Source organism: Lycium ferocissimum, chromosome 10, assembly GCF_029784015.1.
Source record: "Lycium ferocissimum isolate CSIRO_LF1 chromosome 10, AGI_CSIRO_Lferr_CH_V1, whole genome shotgun sequence".
NCBI lineage: Eukaryota > Viridiplantae > Streptophyta > Magnoliopsida > Solanales > Solanaceae > Lycium > Lycium ferocissimum.
In genome coordinates, this window is record NC_081351.1 from 55,673,993 (window position 1) to 55,693,676 (window position 19,684).

A 19,684-nucleotide genomic window follows, 5' to 3' on the forward strand; every position below is an offset into this window, starting at 1 on the left:
ACTTTTCTAGAATTGATGTGAAATTACATGCTTCTTGCAGCAACCTTTTCGCAAAATCACCATAATACCATTTTGCAAATTTCCCTTTTGCCCTTAGTCTTCCTCAATATTTCCACACTAATAATATTTTCCAACGACTTACGCATTACAACGGAACCGAAAAATGACCTTGCCCCAAACTTTCCGCCACTGTCTCGAAATATCCGAAAGCGCAAAATACGAGGTGTAACATCTCCTCTGACTATAATTACCCCCAGCGGGAACACAAGCTCTCAAACTGCGATTTTGTCTGAAGGAATGGAGCGATCAAATCTCTACCCGTAAATCGTGGAGGTGCACTAGATGGCGGCACAGTGTCTAGAATGTGTTGCAGCTTGCCTCCTCTATAATCACTACACCCTCATAGATACGGCCCTCTTGCTTTGCCTCTATCCATATCACGATCACCCGCTTTGCGGATGTTGTTGTCCTTACAAGTTAAGGCGCCCAGGCTTGAATGCGGGGAAATATCCATCCTATCTTGCAATGAAGCCGTCAAGCGGTCTTTGAACAATGGCCCTAAGCATTTCACCCAAATCGATACCCGATCTCCCATGTCGGCCACCATAGTCGGAGCATACCTAGCCAAAGAATTAAATTGAAGGCTATACTCTCGGGCACTCATATTTCCTTGCTTTAGATTTAAGAACCTATCCGCTCTAGCTCGGCGGACCTCGGGTGGCAAATAGTGGCGGATGAAGGCATCTAAAAATTCTTGCCAAATGGGAGGAGGCGCATTCTCTTTTCTCGATGATATCCAATTATTGTACCATAAGACCGCCACATCCCGGAGTTTATACGATGCCAACTTCACGGATTCAGTTTCGGAGGCATGAATAATCTTCAATGTCCTCAACATCTCATCAATAAAGCCTTGCGGATCTTCGTCGGCTTTGACCCCGAAGAACTCGGAGGATTCAAACTCGTGAAGTCGCGGGCTGCGGTACTGGCCAGATCACTTGGGCCCCGCGTTACGCGTGCAGGGGCGGACAGCGTGTGTCCAGAGATGAATAGCTTCGGTCCTTGTTGACCGAAGTAGCCGGTGGAGGAACGGGAGGCATAAGAGGCGGGTGAAGCCATGCTTGTTCCTCATAGAAGGCGGAGTAGGAGAACGTTAGATGGAGCCTCGTTATGTGATTCGCCTCTTACACATTCATTGGCGGCTCTCTTTACGCCGCCTTCTCATCGTGGTCTTGCCCTTACGGGCGGTTTGTCCAGCTTTTCCCTTTGGCGATACCGAAATCATAGCACGCTTATTAGGGAGGAGATAATCTTATCACACAGCCTCTAACGCACGATCTCTTAAGATGAAAGATGGTCATTTTTCCAAAATGCCACCAGCCTCCTGTTTATTAGTGTGGCGCGCAACACACCATAAACAAGACTCTACTAGACACGGCTCGTAGACACTTCCTCTGAGCTGCTCTGATACCACTTTTGTCACGACCCGACTAGGGCCATGACGGTACCGGGGCTAACCATAGAGCACCCCCGCTCATTCTATTACTCATCTACGTTCGTTCATATTTCGTATGCTCACGAGTCATAAAAAAGGAAAAACTATTTTCATTTGAAACATATTTACCTTTATATACATAAGCCCTTCGGCTATCAAAATAATATATACATATATACATACGAGGAGAAACTGTGAAACCATACTACCCACACATGCGTATCTACGAGCCTCTACTAGAGTGCTAGACATAGAGACCGGACAGGACCCCGTCATGCCTAAAATATATACATATATATACTCAAAAGAATAATCAATGGCACCTCGAGACAATGGGGTGCTCTCAAATCAACTAATAGCTCTACAGTCCGGATCGCCTCCCCTCTGTGGGCATGAACACGGCGTTCGAAAACGGACGTCGGTACGAACATTGTGCGAGTATGTAAGGCATGAATGAAATGAACATAATAGAGAAATCATAAGGCATAGGATGAAGACATAACCTGCGTACTTTTAAGTGTGGATACATTTCATACATATATCATACTTAAGCATATCATATGTATTACCATATCGTATACATCATCATATTACATATACATCATCATCGTTAACTCGCATCCGGGTAACCCTCATATGCCGCCCACTAGTGATGATCGTGTCCGGCCCTCTAGGCGCGGTGGAACCATAAGCAGCCCGCCTTGGTGGTGACATGTCCGGCCATTTGGGTACGGTGGAATCACAAGCGACCGCGCCGCGGTGACATGTCCGGCCATTTAGGCACGGTGGAATTATATCATCGTACATATCATGGACTTATCATTATTATTCATCTCATAGGCATATCACGACTTTATCATACTTAGCATCATTATACATTTATCATCAAAGCATACATTAAAACTTGAAGGCAACTATAGCTATGTCGGGGTGACATAAGGTCGTAAGCCCCCGATTACGTTACGGAGTGGTCATAATCGTTATATCTCACCTTGGAGGGCTAACGTTTTAAGGTGAGTGCACATAAGGAAAACGTCGTTGGATCATGGTTAGCATCATAAGCTTTGTAGGAACATCATATCATGAACTCTAGAATCTTTAGACTTAAGCTCATTATCATCATTATCGTATTCGTAATGTATCTCTTATCTCATATGGCTATTCATGAACATAGACTCTTAGTTTTTTCCGGAATGTAGGAGAGTCATGGAGAAGGAGGGAAAATCATGCCATAAGATTCATGCCTTAGAAAGAAAGGGCTAGCCTTACATACCTTTTTCTTTAGCTATTCTATCACTTGATCGTTCTCCTTTAATGCTCACGTCTTTACCTTCAAGAGAGTTCGTATCGACATTAGCTAAACAATTATAAAAACGTGCTTACTAAAGCTAGAGAAAATTGGGCAGCATTTCCTTTGTTTATACAACTTCCTCCATATTCCATATCAACTCCCAACATTCATAACAACAATCACAATATCATAAACAACAATTACCATTCATTTATATTACCCACATTTCACAATTTCACTTCAATTCCTCCATAATCATGGTCATAGTTCACTATCGCGTTCTTTCACATATAATACTCATTCCATGTTCTAAATGTCATTCATAACCTACTTACAGTCACAAAATATCCATTTTCATGATTCATTCCAAGCTATGGCTCAACAATGACACTATTCCCCATTTATGACCCATTTTCTATATTCTTCTACAATCCAAGTGTTTCAACTTTTCAATACCTCAAACATCATGAAAATACCATAAAACTTACCTTAGATAGTGTAGGAACAAGCCTTGAGTGGAAATATAACTTCTTGCACATGACCACTGAGTTCGCTCTCTTGGAATTTCTCGGTTTGGATGAACTTTAATGTGTTTCACACTCTTGATTTTGTTGGTTTGATGAAGTTGATCATCAATTTCCCTTGGGTTCTTGTGGATGAAGAGTGGAGAGAGTTCTAGAGAATTCTTGAAGTGTGGAGTGAAAATGGAATGAATTAAATGAACTTGGGGTCCTTATATCAACATTTAAAATGCGGCGACCATATTCTACGGACCAACATACGGTCGGTATAAATTATCTTGACCGTATGTCGTAGTAGATTTGGTCCAGAGAGGTATGTCATTTTGGGCTAATTATACGGCCAGACATACGGCCAGTATAATTTATACGGCCAGTATGTTGGGCCGTATAATGCCCAGTTCTTCCGAAATCATTCTCGTTGACTCGTTTGATCTCCAATCCTTATGGAACCTTCTTGGAACTTGTTTAACACCTCATTACCAATCTAAGGGACGTTATAACTCTTCTCCAAAATGTCATTAAGCCATCATTAATTCGATACTCATAAATCTTGGCTGACACACAACACATATGCCTTGCTTTTCTTAACACCTTTCGTCTCCTACCTTAAATGTCTATTGAAATCTCATTTAGAATCATCAAATGCTATTTCCTACTTATCACAACTTCATATACGTCGTGCCCTTCGTTAGTCTATTCACTGTATGCTAACGAAAATTTTTTCGAGGTGTAATAGGGACAACCTCAATTTCTAAGAATTGGCATATCCACTTTGACAATCGAAATTTGAGATTGAGTCAACAAACATATCAAAGGCTAGATCCGACCCAAAGTGATCGGTCCACAAGGTTCATCAAGAACCAATCAAACTCCTCAAATTCAAATGAGTGCAAACAAAATCCATTAAAATTCTACAGAGTTTTGACCGTTTGAATTCAGAAAGTAAACGAAAATAAGGAAAAAGGCAGTTTTAATATCGTGTTTGGGGTGGCGTTTGGTGAGAGAAGGTGGAAACATTAATTGTTTTGCCCTTCTCAACCTTGCAAATCACTGAAAAGCAACATACGTGTAAGAAATTATCACGTTTGAGGATGATGACGAGGAGAGAGAAAATGAGGGTGAGGTGGCGGCACTAGGGTTAAGGGGAACGGGAATGGGTAACGTTCAGGGTGTGTTTGGTTTTGTGAAATGGGAGATAGAGGGGTATTACCCTATGTTATGTACTGAGTTGGGCCGGGTCATCCCATCTAATGGACTAGACTCAGTCCATTAATATAAAAGAAAAGGGGCCATGGACCTGAGATATATAGGTGTATACGTATGATATACATGTATATATGCAGGATTTTGACACTTGATTTAATAAATAACCAAAATTAAGACAAGGCTAATTGATTTAGACTATTAAGCATAATTACATAACACTAATTAAACAAGTAAGGTTATTTTTCGTAAATATTGTCCCTTAATTGACTCAATTTAACCGGGCTATTTCAATCGTGGCCTTTTGGTCCAATTAGCCAATTTAAAGTAACAGATTTGCATAAATGACCTTAATTGATCAACTAGAAAGACAAATTTGCAATAATGACCTCAATTATGGGAATTAATTTCCAATTGGGTCATAATTAAACTATCAATTGATTTTTTCAATTGTAGCCATTCAGTGAACAATTTACAGAATTAATCACAATTAAAGACTCGATTAATTATGATAAAATTATAATAAATTGAGCATGCAAAAAAATCAAGAATTAAGGGTAAAATGATTAATTCATTTAATTAATCAGATTCCTTGAATTAAACAAGATAATATACTAGCTAATTGTCAGTTTAACAATTTGGACATTAAATAAATAATTGTTATAAATTGCTTTTCTATTGGTTAATTTAGCAAATGTCATAATTGTCGCAATAAATAAGTAAATTAATTTCTAAATGATTTATAATATCATAGGAATTATTTTACCAAATAAGAATGGTAAAATATTACCTAAATAATTTTATAAAATCATTTTGACTTCTAAAAATACATATTTTTACTGTTTGATATCCAAAGACTCTGGGTGATTAAAATAAATTACGGGAAGTCAAAAATTAGGTGTCAACACCGAGTACCACTGTTTCAACCATATTGCATCAAAGCACTTGACAATTTCGCAAACCAGCACCATGGAGCTTGTTTCAAACAATACAAATATTTCTGGAGTCGACATACTTGGCCCAGACCAGGAACACGAAATCTCGATGATAACTTTATATATACTTCCTCTGTAAGGTCTCCGTGCAAGAAGGCATTATGAACATGCATCTGATGCAACTCCCAATTTCGCGCAGCCGCAACTGCCAGGAAGGTCCTAATGGTTACTACTTTAGCAACTGGAGCAAACGTTTCATTGTAGTCAATTCCTTCCTCTTATTTATTCTCAAAAATGACCAACAGAGCTTTATAACGCTCGATTGTGCAGTCAGAGTTGTACTTGATCTTATACACCCATCAATATCCGAGCGCTATCTTATTCGGTGACAATGTTTCTAAGTTCCATTATTCTCTAATGCTTGGGTTTCTTATTGCATGACTTTTCTCCAATATTCCTTTTTCATTGCCTCTAAGAAGATTTTTGGGTTGGTTCGTGTGGTGATTGTTGTAAGTAAGTGTCACACCTCAATCTCATCAGGGCATGATGGGCACCCAACTCTTACTTAGAGCTGAGCAAACCCTCTGGCATTCACAAAATGAAACTGGGCATATAATAAAATACTTTCAGTCAAACCATAGAAATTTGCGAACGATACTCAATTAATCAAAAATCAAGTAAGTCGAACTGACATATCGGCCTACATGGTCGCTTTACTCAACGCACGGCATCTCAACATACTATCCACAGGACACTGTCTGCAAAGTCTCTAAGAGTAAACACTTGAATCATATGAATCGGGACAGGGCCTTGACATACCCGTATATATACATGATAACTATAATGACTCGGCACTGCTCCAGGAAGAAAATGGAGTTTGCCAATCCCGGTGATAGCCAACCATCCTAATTTGAATACTTTTACTGCAAAACAATACGGGGACGTGTGGCATGAACACGGCGCCCTAAAGGGACGTCGGTATGAACAATGTCTAAGTATGTAAGGCGGCAAAGTAATCATAAAGGATGAGATATAAGCTATAATGAAAGAATGAGAAACCACCTGTAATATGAATAGCCCCGAAGGCAATGACTAAAAATGTAAATATATACCATACCCAGCCCATTATGGGACTCGGTGAATAATCTCATTATATACCATACCCGGCCCATCATGGGACTCGATGCCATAATCATATCATCATATATATATATATATATATATATATATATATATATATATATACGTACCGACCTACAGTGAGGGACTCGGTGAATAATGCGGTGCGTGCACGAAAACATACCCGACCCCGGACTCGGTGAAAGATCTATTAACGGCATGCACGAGCAGAGTAGTGAGCAACCATATGCAAACTAAATCATCATCTGGGACTCAATAAAATAAGTAGAATGAACCAACACTTGAGAATCAAAGACAACAGTCATGTTAAGTACCCCTTGAATGTCACTTTGGATTATATCAAAATAGGACACGGAATCATAGACACGTATCGGGACATAATGAAATAGCACGGAAATCAAGAACATTAGCCATTCTAGTGTCTCTAAGAATAGGAGCTTCTTTGGAGTTTATACGTTCGTCGTCTGTTTGTCTCATATAGACCATGCCAAAAAAGAAAGAAGGGATAGCCTTAACATACCTTATCCGCTCCAAGCTAACCACAAATCAGATCCCGGGCTTCCCAATCTACAACAACATTATTGATATCAAGTATTAACTATAGCACGCTCAAAATCCAAAGCCTAAGCTAGCACGTTACTTAACAAAATTCGAGCAGCATTTCCCCTGAAAACTTAACAATTCTCGAGATTCCAATTCAGCCAAAACATCAATCAAAATACCAACAACAACAATACCAACAATTTCATATCAAACTACAATTAAATCCATTCTTAAATCACTTCCAAAACAGCCCGATATACATTCGTATACCAATGCTTGTATACACTTCTTTATTTTCGTATATACATAGTATAACAACAAACACAACAACAACAACTACAGCCAATCCCACGATATTCCAGCCTACAAAACAATTCATAACAACCACCAAACAGCCCACATGATAACAATAACAATTTATCCGATTTCCGATATAGTTTTCGTAATTCTTTCATCTAGCAACGTAGATTCGACTCGGATAACTCAAATACATCTAGGAGAGAGGATTTCTTACCTTATATGCCTAGAAGTACTCTTCCTCCACCTTACTTCACTTCGTCAAAAGCCCGGATTAAACAACGCGACAAACGGAACAATGAGATCGAAGCGGTGAGCGAAACCCATAAGAAAATTGCATGACGCCGCTGTGTAAATATATGCATATGTTCATTGCATACGTTTCTGTAGTGTTGCTAGGATATATAGTTCAGCTATCCTTCGCCAAAATTTGATTCCAAAATAACGTTGCTGCTAACTAATTCTTAAATTAGAAGCTAGGTAAAAAGGATCCAAGATATATCCTTATTTATGGAATATGGAGCCCACCCACTCATTCAATAACGGCTACACATAATCTCATCCCAAAAGATATGCCAACAGATCCTATACATGGCATTACTCATCTAATGCTTTCTTTAAATGGACCCACGTGTCCATGGTAAATATAATATTTATCCACTTAATCTTTAATTAATTCCTTTTTCTTTTCCACTACAATCCAACATTTAATTACTTACCCACATAATTAATTTCTTGATCTCAATCCACTTAAATAGTGCTTATATATTTATTATACCCATGTGAATAGCACTTGTCCATAACCTCACTTGCCACACATAAAATGTTATTTGCAATCATCATCGCCACACTTTTCCATCTTAAATCATTTCGGGACGTTCATCCTCGTATACACCAAGTTCTTGATTTTCATGTTTGAATATGACCAAATCCTACGGCTCGGGTCAATTTACTCATGTTGGATGATTCAATTTCTTAGTCAAAAAATACAGGATATTATAGCTTGGACCGTTTTTCATCAAATAAATTTCGAACCTCGACGAAACTTATTTTCTTAGATTTGTTTAACTTCTAATATTTATAACACATATGTACCATCACTACAACCACCTATAAGCTTGGGAGGATAACCTCGTTTTCGTTACCAATGTCATTTAACTCGCACACTTTCCAACGTATGAAAACGCGGGATGTAACATCAAGCTTTGGTGCTACGAGGAAAAATTATCACAATACATATAGTGAGCTAAAGGGTAAGACGCACCTAAGGGTTGGTGAGGATCGGGTGGGCGCGTTGATGAACTTTCTTTTCAGAATGTTTCAGTGACGTAGTCGCACAACTAAATAGATTCATGTTTCTGACGTTTACCCCGAACCAATTATTCTTCCGATGGCACTTCATTGGCCCGGACACCTTCCATTTGTACTTCTTTCACGTTTTCTCTATCTGGACCGGCATTTCACAGATCTAATTCTAGCTGATCTGCAGGTTCGGTATTCGGTGTCCATACTTTGTCCATCCGAGTTTCGGCCGTACCTACATTATCAGTCTGGTCTTCTTCGAAAATTTGTTGGTCTCTTTCTCCCTTTGTTTTGTTCGGGATCACTTCTGTGTTGTCAATCAAGTTACCTGATCCTACAGCAAAGGTGAACTTAGTCTTGTAGAAGTCCACATCTCTTGAGACTAAATATTCATCGTTCTCTAAGTCATACAATCTTCAACCTTTTTTCCCGTTGGGGTATCCCATGAAGACACACCTACGACTCAGACTCTCAAACTTGTCCCCTGTTCTTCCCTTTGTGTGTGCATAGCATAGTGACCCCATCCCCCTTCAATGATCATATCGGGGCGCCTCCTCATATAAAATTTCATAGGGGGTTTTCTCATTCAAAATCGAAGATGGTGTTCTATTGATCAAGTACCCCGCAGTCAAAACACATTCTCCGTAGAATTTGATTGGAAGATGATCCTAAAATCTCAATTCCCACGCCACACTAATGTAATGACCCGCCCAGTCGTTATTTAATACTTCGCAAACCCATGCCCGATCTAGGTCTACGATCTTAAATAGTAAGCCCCAAAGGGTGTTTAAATGATTAATAGTGGGAGAAATCAGTTTCGGAAAGAGTTGAAAATCGTGGGCCCGAGCAGAAGATAGTCCGCTATAGCAACCAGAGTACCGCCGCAGCAGTCTCGCTATAGCCAACCGACGTCCGCCGCAGCGGACATCACGGATCAGTAGACGCGTTTTCCTGTACTTAGTTTTATATTTCACCCTCCTTTTTAATAAAAGACCCTCCAAGGCTGCTATTAGGTTTTCATAAGAAGAAAAACCCTTGACACCAAGAAGAAGAGGCCTCTCCAATATCTTTCCCTACAACTATCATCTCTCATGGATTCGAATAAGGGCTAAGAGGGCGAGTATTTCATGGAAATTCAAATAGTTGTTCGTTATCGAGGTAGGTTACGGTTTACTTAAGTTAGACTTTGATTAGTGAATTGTATATACATATAGAGTTGACGGGAGATTGCATGATTAGGTCTTCAGACACGGAGGTTGGATGGATATATTCATAATTTAACGGAAGTTATGTGTAAATAGTAACTAGGGTAACAACAAGTATAATTGAGTATTGAGTACTACTATTGTTGATGTTTATGCATTACGAAATAGGAAGTGATTATTTGTCTTAGTTAGGAAGGGCTATTCTGAAGCTAGAGTAATTATTCCCAAGTATATTTAGTCTCCGTATTGATTGTTGAATAAACTGCAATATCCATATGGTTGTTCATTCTTGTTAATATAAAATGGCTGCATTGGGTGAGTTGAAAAGAAGGCATAATAGCGTACGCCGCCAAGGGCATATTTCATGACATTGTTTTCATTCATTAGCATCGTTGCATATATTGCATGTGGTTATGAGGTAATACATGGAGCAGAAGGTCTGAGTAAGTGCCAGTTGTGTTATCCGGTTTGTATGGCCGAGTTGGGTTGAATATGAGGTACTATTTGACGGTCGATCATTGGTAGCAATGTAAAGGTAACTATAGTTGATGTGGCCTTAAATGTGACTCAGGTCTGAGGAGTGAATCCGGAACGAGTGGTACATGGACACCATGGGTCCCCTGTAGGTCATGAATACTGAGCAATGACATCAGTTAGCATGTATGTACAACATGATTTGTCCTTTGCATCGCATTTGCATTGCATTACATTTCATACTTCTATGTCCTTATGATTTTGTGTTGTCAATCTATTTTCACATTGTGCATCTCCTATAATTGTGTTATGTTGTGTGAGGTGTTGACCAATATAAAAGTAAGCGTAAGAGAGAATTACTAAGAGGTAGACTTCTGCTTTGAGTCTACCGGACTTAAGGAGTCCCATGATTGGTGGTTGTGTGGTGAGTATGTTTCGTGGATGCATCATATCGTAGTAAGTGAACTAGATAGAAAGCTCTAAGGCTAAAAATCAGGAATTAGACGTTAGTGTGAATAAGAGGATAAGACTTACTTAATTGGCCTAAGGGGTTACGAAATAGGACTACGAAATAGGACTACTTTTAACTAGTCGGATAACCGGTAATATTGTGGGAAACAAGAGGACCGAAATAACTGGGAGTAGAGAGGTGAGTTCGTTTTGGTGTAATAATTTATATTGGGAGTCTAGAGGGCGTTCGCTGACTTATCTGCTTATCCTTTTGATTTTATATTATGTTACGTGAACTAATCTTAGTCAACCTATGATGCTTACCAGTACGTGTGGTGTACTGATACTACTCTTGCAACATCCTTTTGGGTGTAGGTATATTGTAGGTTTAAGTTGAAGTTTCTTCTGTGGATTATCAGACATCTTCCTACAGTCTCGCTCATCTCATTCCAGGCAGAGGCTGTGCCATTTATTTTGTTTATCCTTGTGTATTAGGAGATCTTGTACCTATCTAGACTAGATTCCGGGAATTGTTCAGTTTTCTTGTATCAATAGCAGAGTCAGTATGAGGATTTACTTTTAAATTTGTGATCATTAAGTATTTGTTATTAATAAAACTGTCTGAATATTGGGTTGATTGGTAAGGGTTCGCCTACTAGTTAGTAATATGGTAGGTGCCCGCACGGCTCATAATTTGGGTCTTGACAACTAAGAATATGACGATGTTTTTTTTCGACTCTTCCATTCTCCTATGGTGTCCCTGTGCAAGATGATTGGAAAAGAATTTAACGTTCGAAGAAATAAATCTTCATACATGTGAACTAAGTTCCATAATCACTTCTAACAATGTTCACCCTCTTACCAAACTGCCTATCCACCAAGGCGAAGAAATTTTTCAGGCTTTGGGATACTTCTTTATTGTTAACTAACAGAAAAATCCACATGGCTCATGAACGATCATCCACAACAGCAAAAAAATATGAAGCACCACAAGAAGAAGGGGTTTTATACGATTCTCATAAATCACAATGAATCATTTCAAGGATATCCGAAGCTATATTATCATTTAACGAAAAAGTACTTCTTGTTTGCTTTGCCCTTTGGCATATATCACATTCTTTATCTGATCCAATACTACTTTATTTTAGGCTTAATGCAGTAATGAACTTCATTACTTGTGCTGGAGGATAACCCAACCGTTTGTGCCAAAGATCGAACCAATCAACTGTCTCCTCCTTCATAGCTAGTATCCTCGGTACATTCCAAAAATAGTAAAGTCCACCTCGAAGCTCACCCATTCCAAGCAGCTTCCACGTTGTGAGGTCCTGTATAGCACACATAGTTTTATTAAATTTTACATCACAATCTAAATGATCAACAAGTTGTGACACAGAAATTAAACTGCATGTTAAATCCGGAACGTCAAGGACATCCTTCAATCATATCCTATTATTAGCCTAGTTGTTCCTTCTTCTGTGGCCACCGAGCTACTTCCATCCCTAAGCCCAACTAGACACTTACGAATGTCTCGCTGATCACTCAGTACCTCCGGATTACCTATCACATGATTGGTAGCTCCGGAGTCAATAATCTAGGATGAGTTTTTGGTCTTACTATCCATCTTGCCATTCGAGTTTATTCCTTGGGAATTCAACACATAAATCATAGTCTTCTAGATCACGCCGCTCAAATTGTGAGGTCCTATCCCGCCTGTGTTCATGGGTCCTGTCTCAGCCTGAGTTCCCTCTTTGACAACGACGGTGTTAGCCCGATAGTTGCCTCTTCCACGACCGGATCCAGGTCCAATCCTCTATTGTTGTTGTTGTCTCGTCTTCTTTCTGTGATTTTCTCATCTCCTTTTTTATTTTCTGGCCACCAATCCGAATAACCAATGAGTCGAAAACATCCGTCCACAACATGTCCGGATCTCTTGCAATGTGTGCAGAATGCACCATCGTTTTTTCCTTTACTTGGTCACAATATGGGTTTCTTCCTTGTACGGCAAAAGCCATGGTTTCACTCTGGTCCTCCGTTTTTCATGCGATGCCTCTCACACGTTCTTCTTGCACCAGCTTTGAATAGATCTTGTTCAGTGATAACAACGGTTCCTGGGCCAGTATGTTCGAGCTCACCATACCATATGCTGTCTCATCCAATCCCATGAGGAAAAGATGAACTTTTTCTTCTTTTCCTTTGGCTTATAGGATCGAAACCTAGATGGCACGTGCACTTTCCGCACGTACAAGTTGGAATCTGTTCATAATTCTACAATTCCTCCCATAGCTTAAGTGAGTTTTCCATAGTAATCCACTATGGTCCTTCCCTTCTGCTTGCACTCCGCAAGTTCCGCCTTTAGTTGTTGCATCCGAGGGCCGTTAATAACTGCAAACCGCTCCCGGATGCTCGTCCATAATTCTTCCGCTTCCTTTTTATGTGAAATCATTGAGCAAAGCATTGGTTCAATGGTGTTGCGAATCTACGGCACCAACAGTGAGTTTATAGTCCACCAATCTTCCAAGTCCAGTGACTCTTTACTGTCGACGAAAGCCGAACTTCTTTCTTGCTCTTAGGGTTATCCTCATGGATCTAGCCCATTCTTCATAATTCTCACCCTTCAGTTGGACTTGTGTCACCACAATTCCAGGGTTATCATTCGACATAATGTCGTAGGGAGAGATTGTTTTCTTTGGGTTTTGTTTTCTTCACCGGCGATTCCTTTGCAATCATCGTCGGGTTCTTTACCGTCACTTGCCAATGTATTAGTTTTTTGTGTTCTTTCTAACGTGGCACTGATACCTTGTTAAAATTGAGACAGGGAAGAGAATTTAGAGAGACAAGAATAATGAGAGAATTTTTTTTTCTTTTGTATTCATCATAATGACCTCTTTATATAGAAGTAAGGTTTTCATTCTCCTAGTCTAACAAGGTAACCCTATTCTAATAGGACTACACATCCTATATTACCATAATTCTAATTTCACCATAAATAGAACTATTATAATTAGATTAGAATAGAGTTTCATATGCAGCTTATAATTTCTTTCTAAGACTTGGTTTTTACGCATACATTATAAGAGTTGGATGCGCATGTTTGGATTCCCAATTTTAAAACTTGGTTTTTATGTTCATTGTCTTTTGACAAGGAGCTTCAGCAGAGCTTGCATAGAGCTCAGGATATCATGCATGGATAACAAGAATAGGTTTTTTGTTTTTTTAAATAATATATTCTTGTAATTAAGCTGCATTTTTATAACTAAATCCCGATTTTTTTCTACAGGGATAACTAGAGTTGGAAATATTTTAAAACCATTTAACGAGAATAACATTTTGGGGTTTTTCTTTTCTTATTTGTTTCGGTCGAAGAGGAACTAAACGATAATCAATGTAATAGTAGCAAATGGGATCTCAAGATTAATTAACTACAAACTTGTTGGTCAACTTATGCTGAGCAGAAATGAAAAAAGGCATTAGTTAATTAATTACAAGCACGGTATTAGATAATGACAAATTAGTAATTACACACCAGCGTCATTGTACTAGCAATTTTTGCACCCTCTATAAAGAATACATTTTTCTAAGGAATTCGTTAAAATATTAAACCCATCCTCTTATTGCTACTTGTCTCTTTCACCATTATTTTCATCTGAAAAAGTTAAAAAAGGTTAAATGGATAATCATCCTTTTTTGGTTTGTAAAAGTAACTTTTTAGGGGGTTGCTAACGAATACGTTTCAACAAATGGGACGATTCTAAGCTACTCTTAGATAGCAATAAGAGCTTTCTCTGACGGTTCAATTTTTTTAGCAACTTTAGTTACCATAAAATGTCTCATTTTTTATAGTAAATTATCATTTCATGATTTTCACATATATGTCGATGGATACTGATATTGTCACCTTAGGTGGGAAAACGAAAAAGAAAGGCTCATTACCAAAGTTTGAAAATGTATAATGAAGTAAATCAATAGCAAAATAAGTTAATGCAAAGATCACAAACATCAAAAATTACAATCTCCATCATCACGGATTCACGGTCAACGACTCACTATATATAGAGAGACGCTTGCTAATGAAACAATTTATTCAAACAAAAAGAAAGAGATCGCAGAAACTCGGTGGTTTCAAGTCAGATTATTCACAAAACTAGCTACCTTTTAAGGTTCTTTCTCCCGAGTGTAATGCAGGAGAGGTCTAATTCCTCATTATCTGTAATTTGATGCTTTGAGATATACAAAATTAAAGAGTTTAACTTCTACATCTACTAACTACATAAGAAAATTCTTATATTATCATGTCACAATAACTACAGGTAATTAAGCATTTATAACAAGTGGGACTAATAAATAGAAAATTAAAATAGAATGAACTTGTTACAACGTACTATTAAGATACACAAATAGTACAAATTTGAATATATTATTTAAGGAAGTAGAATACAGAGAAGGAGTTCACATGTACTCCTTACAGGAACAAACAGGAACTTTGCTTCAGTTACCTTAGCCCATAGGAAGACATGGGAAAGACATGTACGGAGTACTAATTAATAAGCTAGCGTTTGGCCATAAATTTTGGATCAGATTTTGAAGATTTATCTTTAAATATCTATTTGGCCATGAAATTTGATTAGATTTTGAAAATTTATTCAGAATCAAGTTCTAAAAACTGGCTCAGCTCAATTTTTGGGAGAAATTTCACTTTCATTCACAAAATTTCAAAAAAATTCCAAGTAAAATGCATATCCAAACACAACTTCAAGTTCAAAAATCACACGTTTAAAAACTCAAATATTCAAGCTTCAACTTCAAAATCTATGGCCAAACGAGAGCGCCTTGAATCATCTTGAAGCTAGAGAGGATGCAAGTTATTAGTTAAAAAAATAAACTAAGAAAAGCAACATGAAAGTTGTATTTCAAAAAAGAAAAGGAAAAAACTCCACGGGACACATAATCCATGAGATATTTTAAGTTGATTCTCTGGATAGAGCTATGATTTGAGTTGAAGGATTAGGAAAGAAAGGAAAGGACTTTCATTTTTAATGAATGAAGACATAATTGATGATAGGTAAATACTAACCCGCATTGGGTAGTTGCGTCAAACCAAACTATTTAATTATAACAGTAAATATTTAAAATTAGAATACATATTGCTTAATTTAATTAAGTGATAAAACGTACGTACAAGTAGATAAGTTTACCATTCGTCATATATTTGATTATCAGACAGAGCTATGATTGGTTTGAAGGAATAAGAAACACAAGGGGAAGAACTATGATTGGTTTTCAAGGATTAATAGGCAAGATAAAGGAGCTTTATAAGGATTAAGCAGTAGATAAAAGAGGGTACTACCTTTTCCCCCAAGTCAAAAGAACAATTTTATTACACACTTTGTTTCCTTCCATTTTGACTGAATAGACTTTATTAGGTAAAGAAGCAGGAACTTTTGCATTTCCTAATAATCCTTATTCCTTCAGTATGCTTTTGTTTCATGGAAAACAAACTCAAAGTATAATCAACGGCAGATTAATTCAATCATGAGTTCCCGGGTTCTATATTATTGTTGCTTCCTAAAAGCAATGCGTCTATCAGTTTTACCATAACCCTGTCTTGCACTCATAATAGCTTATGAAAAATTAAATATTTGTGATCAAACCTTACATTAATGTGTAAGAAATAAGTATGATAGAATTAGTTATACAGTTTAGAACTTATTCTTTAGAATTAGTTATACAGTTTAGAACTTATTCTTTAGAATTAGTTATACAGTTTAGAACTTTATTCTTATAATTGAGAATCTACATCATCTAAATTTTAAATATGTCACTAAGTAAGATCTCATGGGATAATTGTAGGCTAGCTAGCTATACTTTAATCTTGGATATAGGATTCTGACCAGCTTTCTCGTCCTACAAGATCAATTGTATTATTGAAGTAAAAACATCATCTTTCTGTGTGTATTAATGTCATTGGTTTTTCATTCCTAGACTTGCTCGTTAATACATACTCCAATCAACATCATATTTTCCTTGAGTAAATCCCTTGGCAATTGATTCCATTAATTCTCCAACTGAAATGTTGAACAGTATAATGACAACCAAAGTACTTTCATGTATTAAACTTGGAAACCTAATTTTGAAAGTTTACTACCATCTCATCTTAAACTTTAAATGGTTGAAAAGAACATATTTTTTTTACTTAATTATATCTTTAACACATCTCCTCACGTGCAGGTCTGATTCTGGCCAAGCATGTTGAAATTCAATTTGATAATGAATGGAGGTGAGATTCAAACACAGTAACCTATGTCTCTCTGATACCATGTTAAAGTTGTATAACCATTCTAATTTAAACTTAACGTATTGTAAAAATCACATTTTTATTTACTCAATTATGTCTTGAACAACTATCGATAACAACCCCCCCTCACCCCTCCCACGTCCAATTTCATGTGTAGGACAATGGTTATTTTCTAAAATTGAAGGGGTAATTTCTCCTCTTCTACCACCTCAATACTTTGAATATTTTGTCTACAAGCAAAGTGAAGGAAAGGAAACTGCAGTCATTGATTATGTATCTAATCAATAATTACAACGGAGTAATTAAACTCATCTATCAACTTCTTTTGTCTTTTCTTTGGGTCCATTTATATTAAGGCCACTCCAAATGATAGATCTATTAATCCTCCGATCACTATCAGTGTCATTAACAAGGGGTCCCCAGTTAATGTCTAAGTTAAATTTAGCCAAGTTCCTATATCGTCAACTATATAGCAGTCATGTAACTAGATGGAAACAATATTTGGATGATCATACTTAAGAACTCCTTTACGCAATTTTGGATAATGACTTCTCAAATTTCTGGACCAATCTTTGATATCGTTGCAAAACACACACACACACACACACAACACTCAGTGGTGAAATTAACGTTTTGAATAATTACTATTTTTGTCTAGTGCACCATTTTTTGATCCATTCCTTTCCTTTCCTTCCCACTTTTAACCAAACAAACCCCAAAGAAGGAAAGGGAAAGCTATTAAGGACCAATCAGTACTCATCAACTCTTCCAATGGCACAGACCATATGTTCTTGTTTTCGAATTGTAATTAGATATATTGTATAAAGTTGCAAATTTTCATGGGAAGATATCGATTCAAGACAAAAACAGCAGGAATGCTTGAATCTAATACTGACTCTACTACTTACCTGGTCTGCTTCAATTCATAGTACCGCATGTGCTTCAACCTGTAGATAGTGGTGAAGCCAAAAATTTAGATTGGGATATCCAAAAAATACGAAAAATGTCATGCCATATTTAAGATTTAAATATGTATTAATTTCTCTTATGTTAGTAGGATTTAAAAAGTTACATATGTACAAGAAAATCTATTTAGTCTATCTTCACAATATACTCCAATTTTCTGGTCGATTCATATAAAGTGAATCTATTCCCAAAATAAAAAGTAAACTTCAATTCTTAGAGAGTGAAACTTCAGAAATCAAGCAACTTAACCTTGAAAATCATGGATGTTTTTATTGTACATGCTGCTATTAGAACAAAATCAAACCTTTGTAATTAGAATCTATGAAAGAAATGATTATAAAATGTAAATCAAGAAAAAAACCCCATGAGAAATAGTACTATAATCCTAATCGAGATAGTTTCTTGGCTGAGGATTTCTATGTGAGGAAGATCCTCCTGCTTGCTCTTCCAACTCTTCACTAACTCTTTCTTGATTTACTTTCTCACCTTCAATCTCTCTATATCTATGCAAATACCTCCTCAAAGCACCACTATAATCATCAAACCCTAGGGTTCCTAAAGCCCAACAAACGTCGTCGCCGTTCACCGTCTTCCTTCGCTCTTTCCGGCACTTGTCCGATGCTTCACCTGTCACAAATCCAATGAATTCAGACACACATTCTTGCATTGTTTCTTTTGCTTCTTTTGAGATTTTTGCATTTGGTGGCAAAATTTGTTTCATTATTCGACCAACGTTGGCTATAGGCAACAAACGATCTTGTTCCCTGCTGCTAACTCCTTCATCGTTTGAAGAGCTTGTTGCTCCCATGTTTTGAGCCATTTTTCAATGGAGAAACTAATAGACTAATTGGTACTGTCAAATGTTAGAGAGACGTCTGTATGTTGTGTACTAGTCAAACTTCTTTTATATATGCCACGCGAACCTCTTTTCCAAGTATTGTTTACACTAAGGTGGACAAATGAACTTTCATTTCAGTTTAAAATTATCGATCACTTTCAAACACTAGTGTGCTTTAACCAATCAATTGATAACATAGGAGTTCACGATTTAAATAGGTTCGACCCGTAAAGTTTTTATCATAGAACTTATTGTTAGCTAAAATTATGGATTCAAAAGTTAAATAAGTATTTATTTAAATTTTAGCAATTTCATATATATATATATATATATATATATATATATATATATATATATATATATAATAAAAGTTATCGCTACATACGCCACCGTGACTACATATGTTTATTTTTATTTATTTTTATTCAATCCAATCACCCAGGATCTGAACTTCTGGAGGTGTTGGGGGGTTTGGCATTAGCCCCTACCTTGTATATTAATATAAGAAGAATTACAAATCTTAAATTAGCTACTAGCTAGTTATGCTCAATCATATATGAATCATTTATTTATTTTGTTACGAAAAATAAATTAAATAGAGATCTTAAAATTGTTCATAAGCAGCATACTTTAAGTCTGCTAGAAGAAGAAATTCTATATCATTAAGTGCCAATATTTCAGAGTGCTTCATTTACTAGGAAATCGGCACATATGTTTGCCTCCCTCCAGACA

The 19,684-nt window shown here is 37.1% G+C and overlaps 1 protein-coding gene across 1 annotated transcript; it reads right to left on the reverse strand.

The window, feature by feature from the left end:
- Nucleotides 1–18,364: 18,364 nt before the first annotated feature.
- Nucleotides 18,365–19,059, reverse strand: LOC132032408 (nuclear transcription factor Y subunit B-5-like). Its single transcript, XM_059422031.1, has one exon. The coding sequence runs from the start codon at nt 18,932–18,934 to the stop codon at nt 18,500–18,502; it is 435 nt and encodes a 144-aa protein (XP_059278014.1). The 5' UTR covers nt 18,935–19,059; the 3' UTR covers nt 18,365–18,499.
- Between the last annotated feature and the right edge of the window lie 625 nt (nt 19,060–19,684).

Bases quoted from the DNA above. Each gene is read 5' to 3' on its own strand.
- LOC132032408 (XM_059422031.1), bottom strand. From the start codon at position 18,934: ATGGCTCAAAACATGGGAGCAACAAGCTCTTCAAACGATGAAGGAGTT.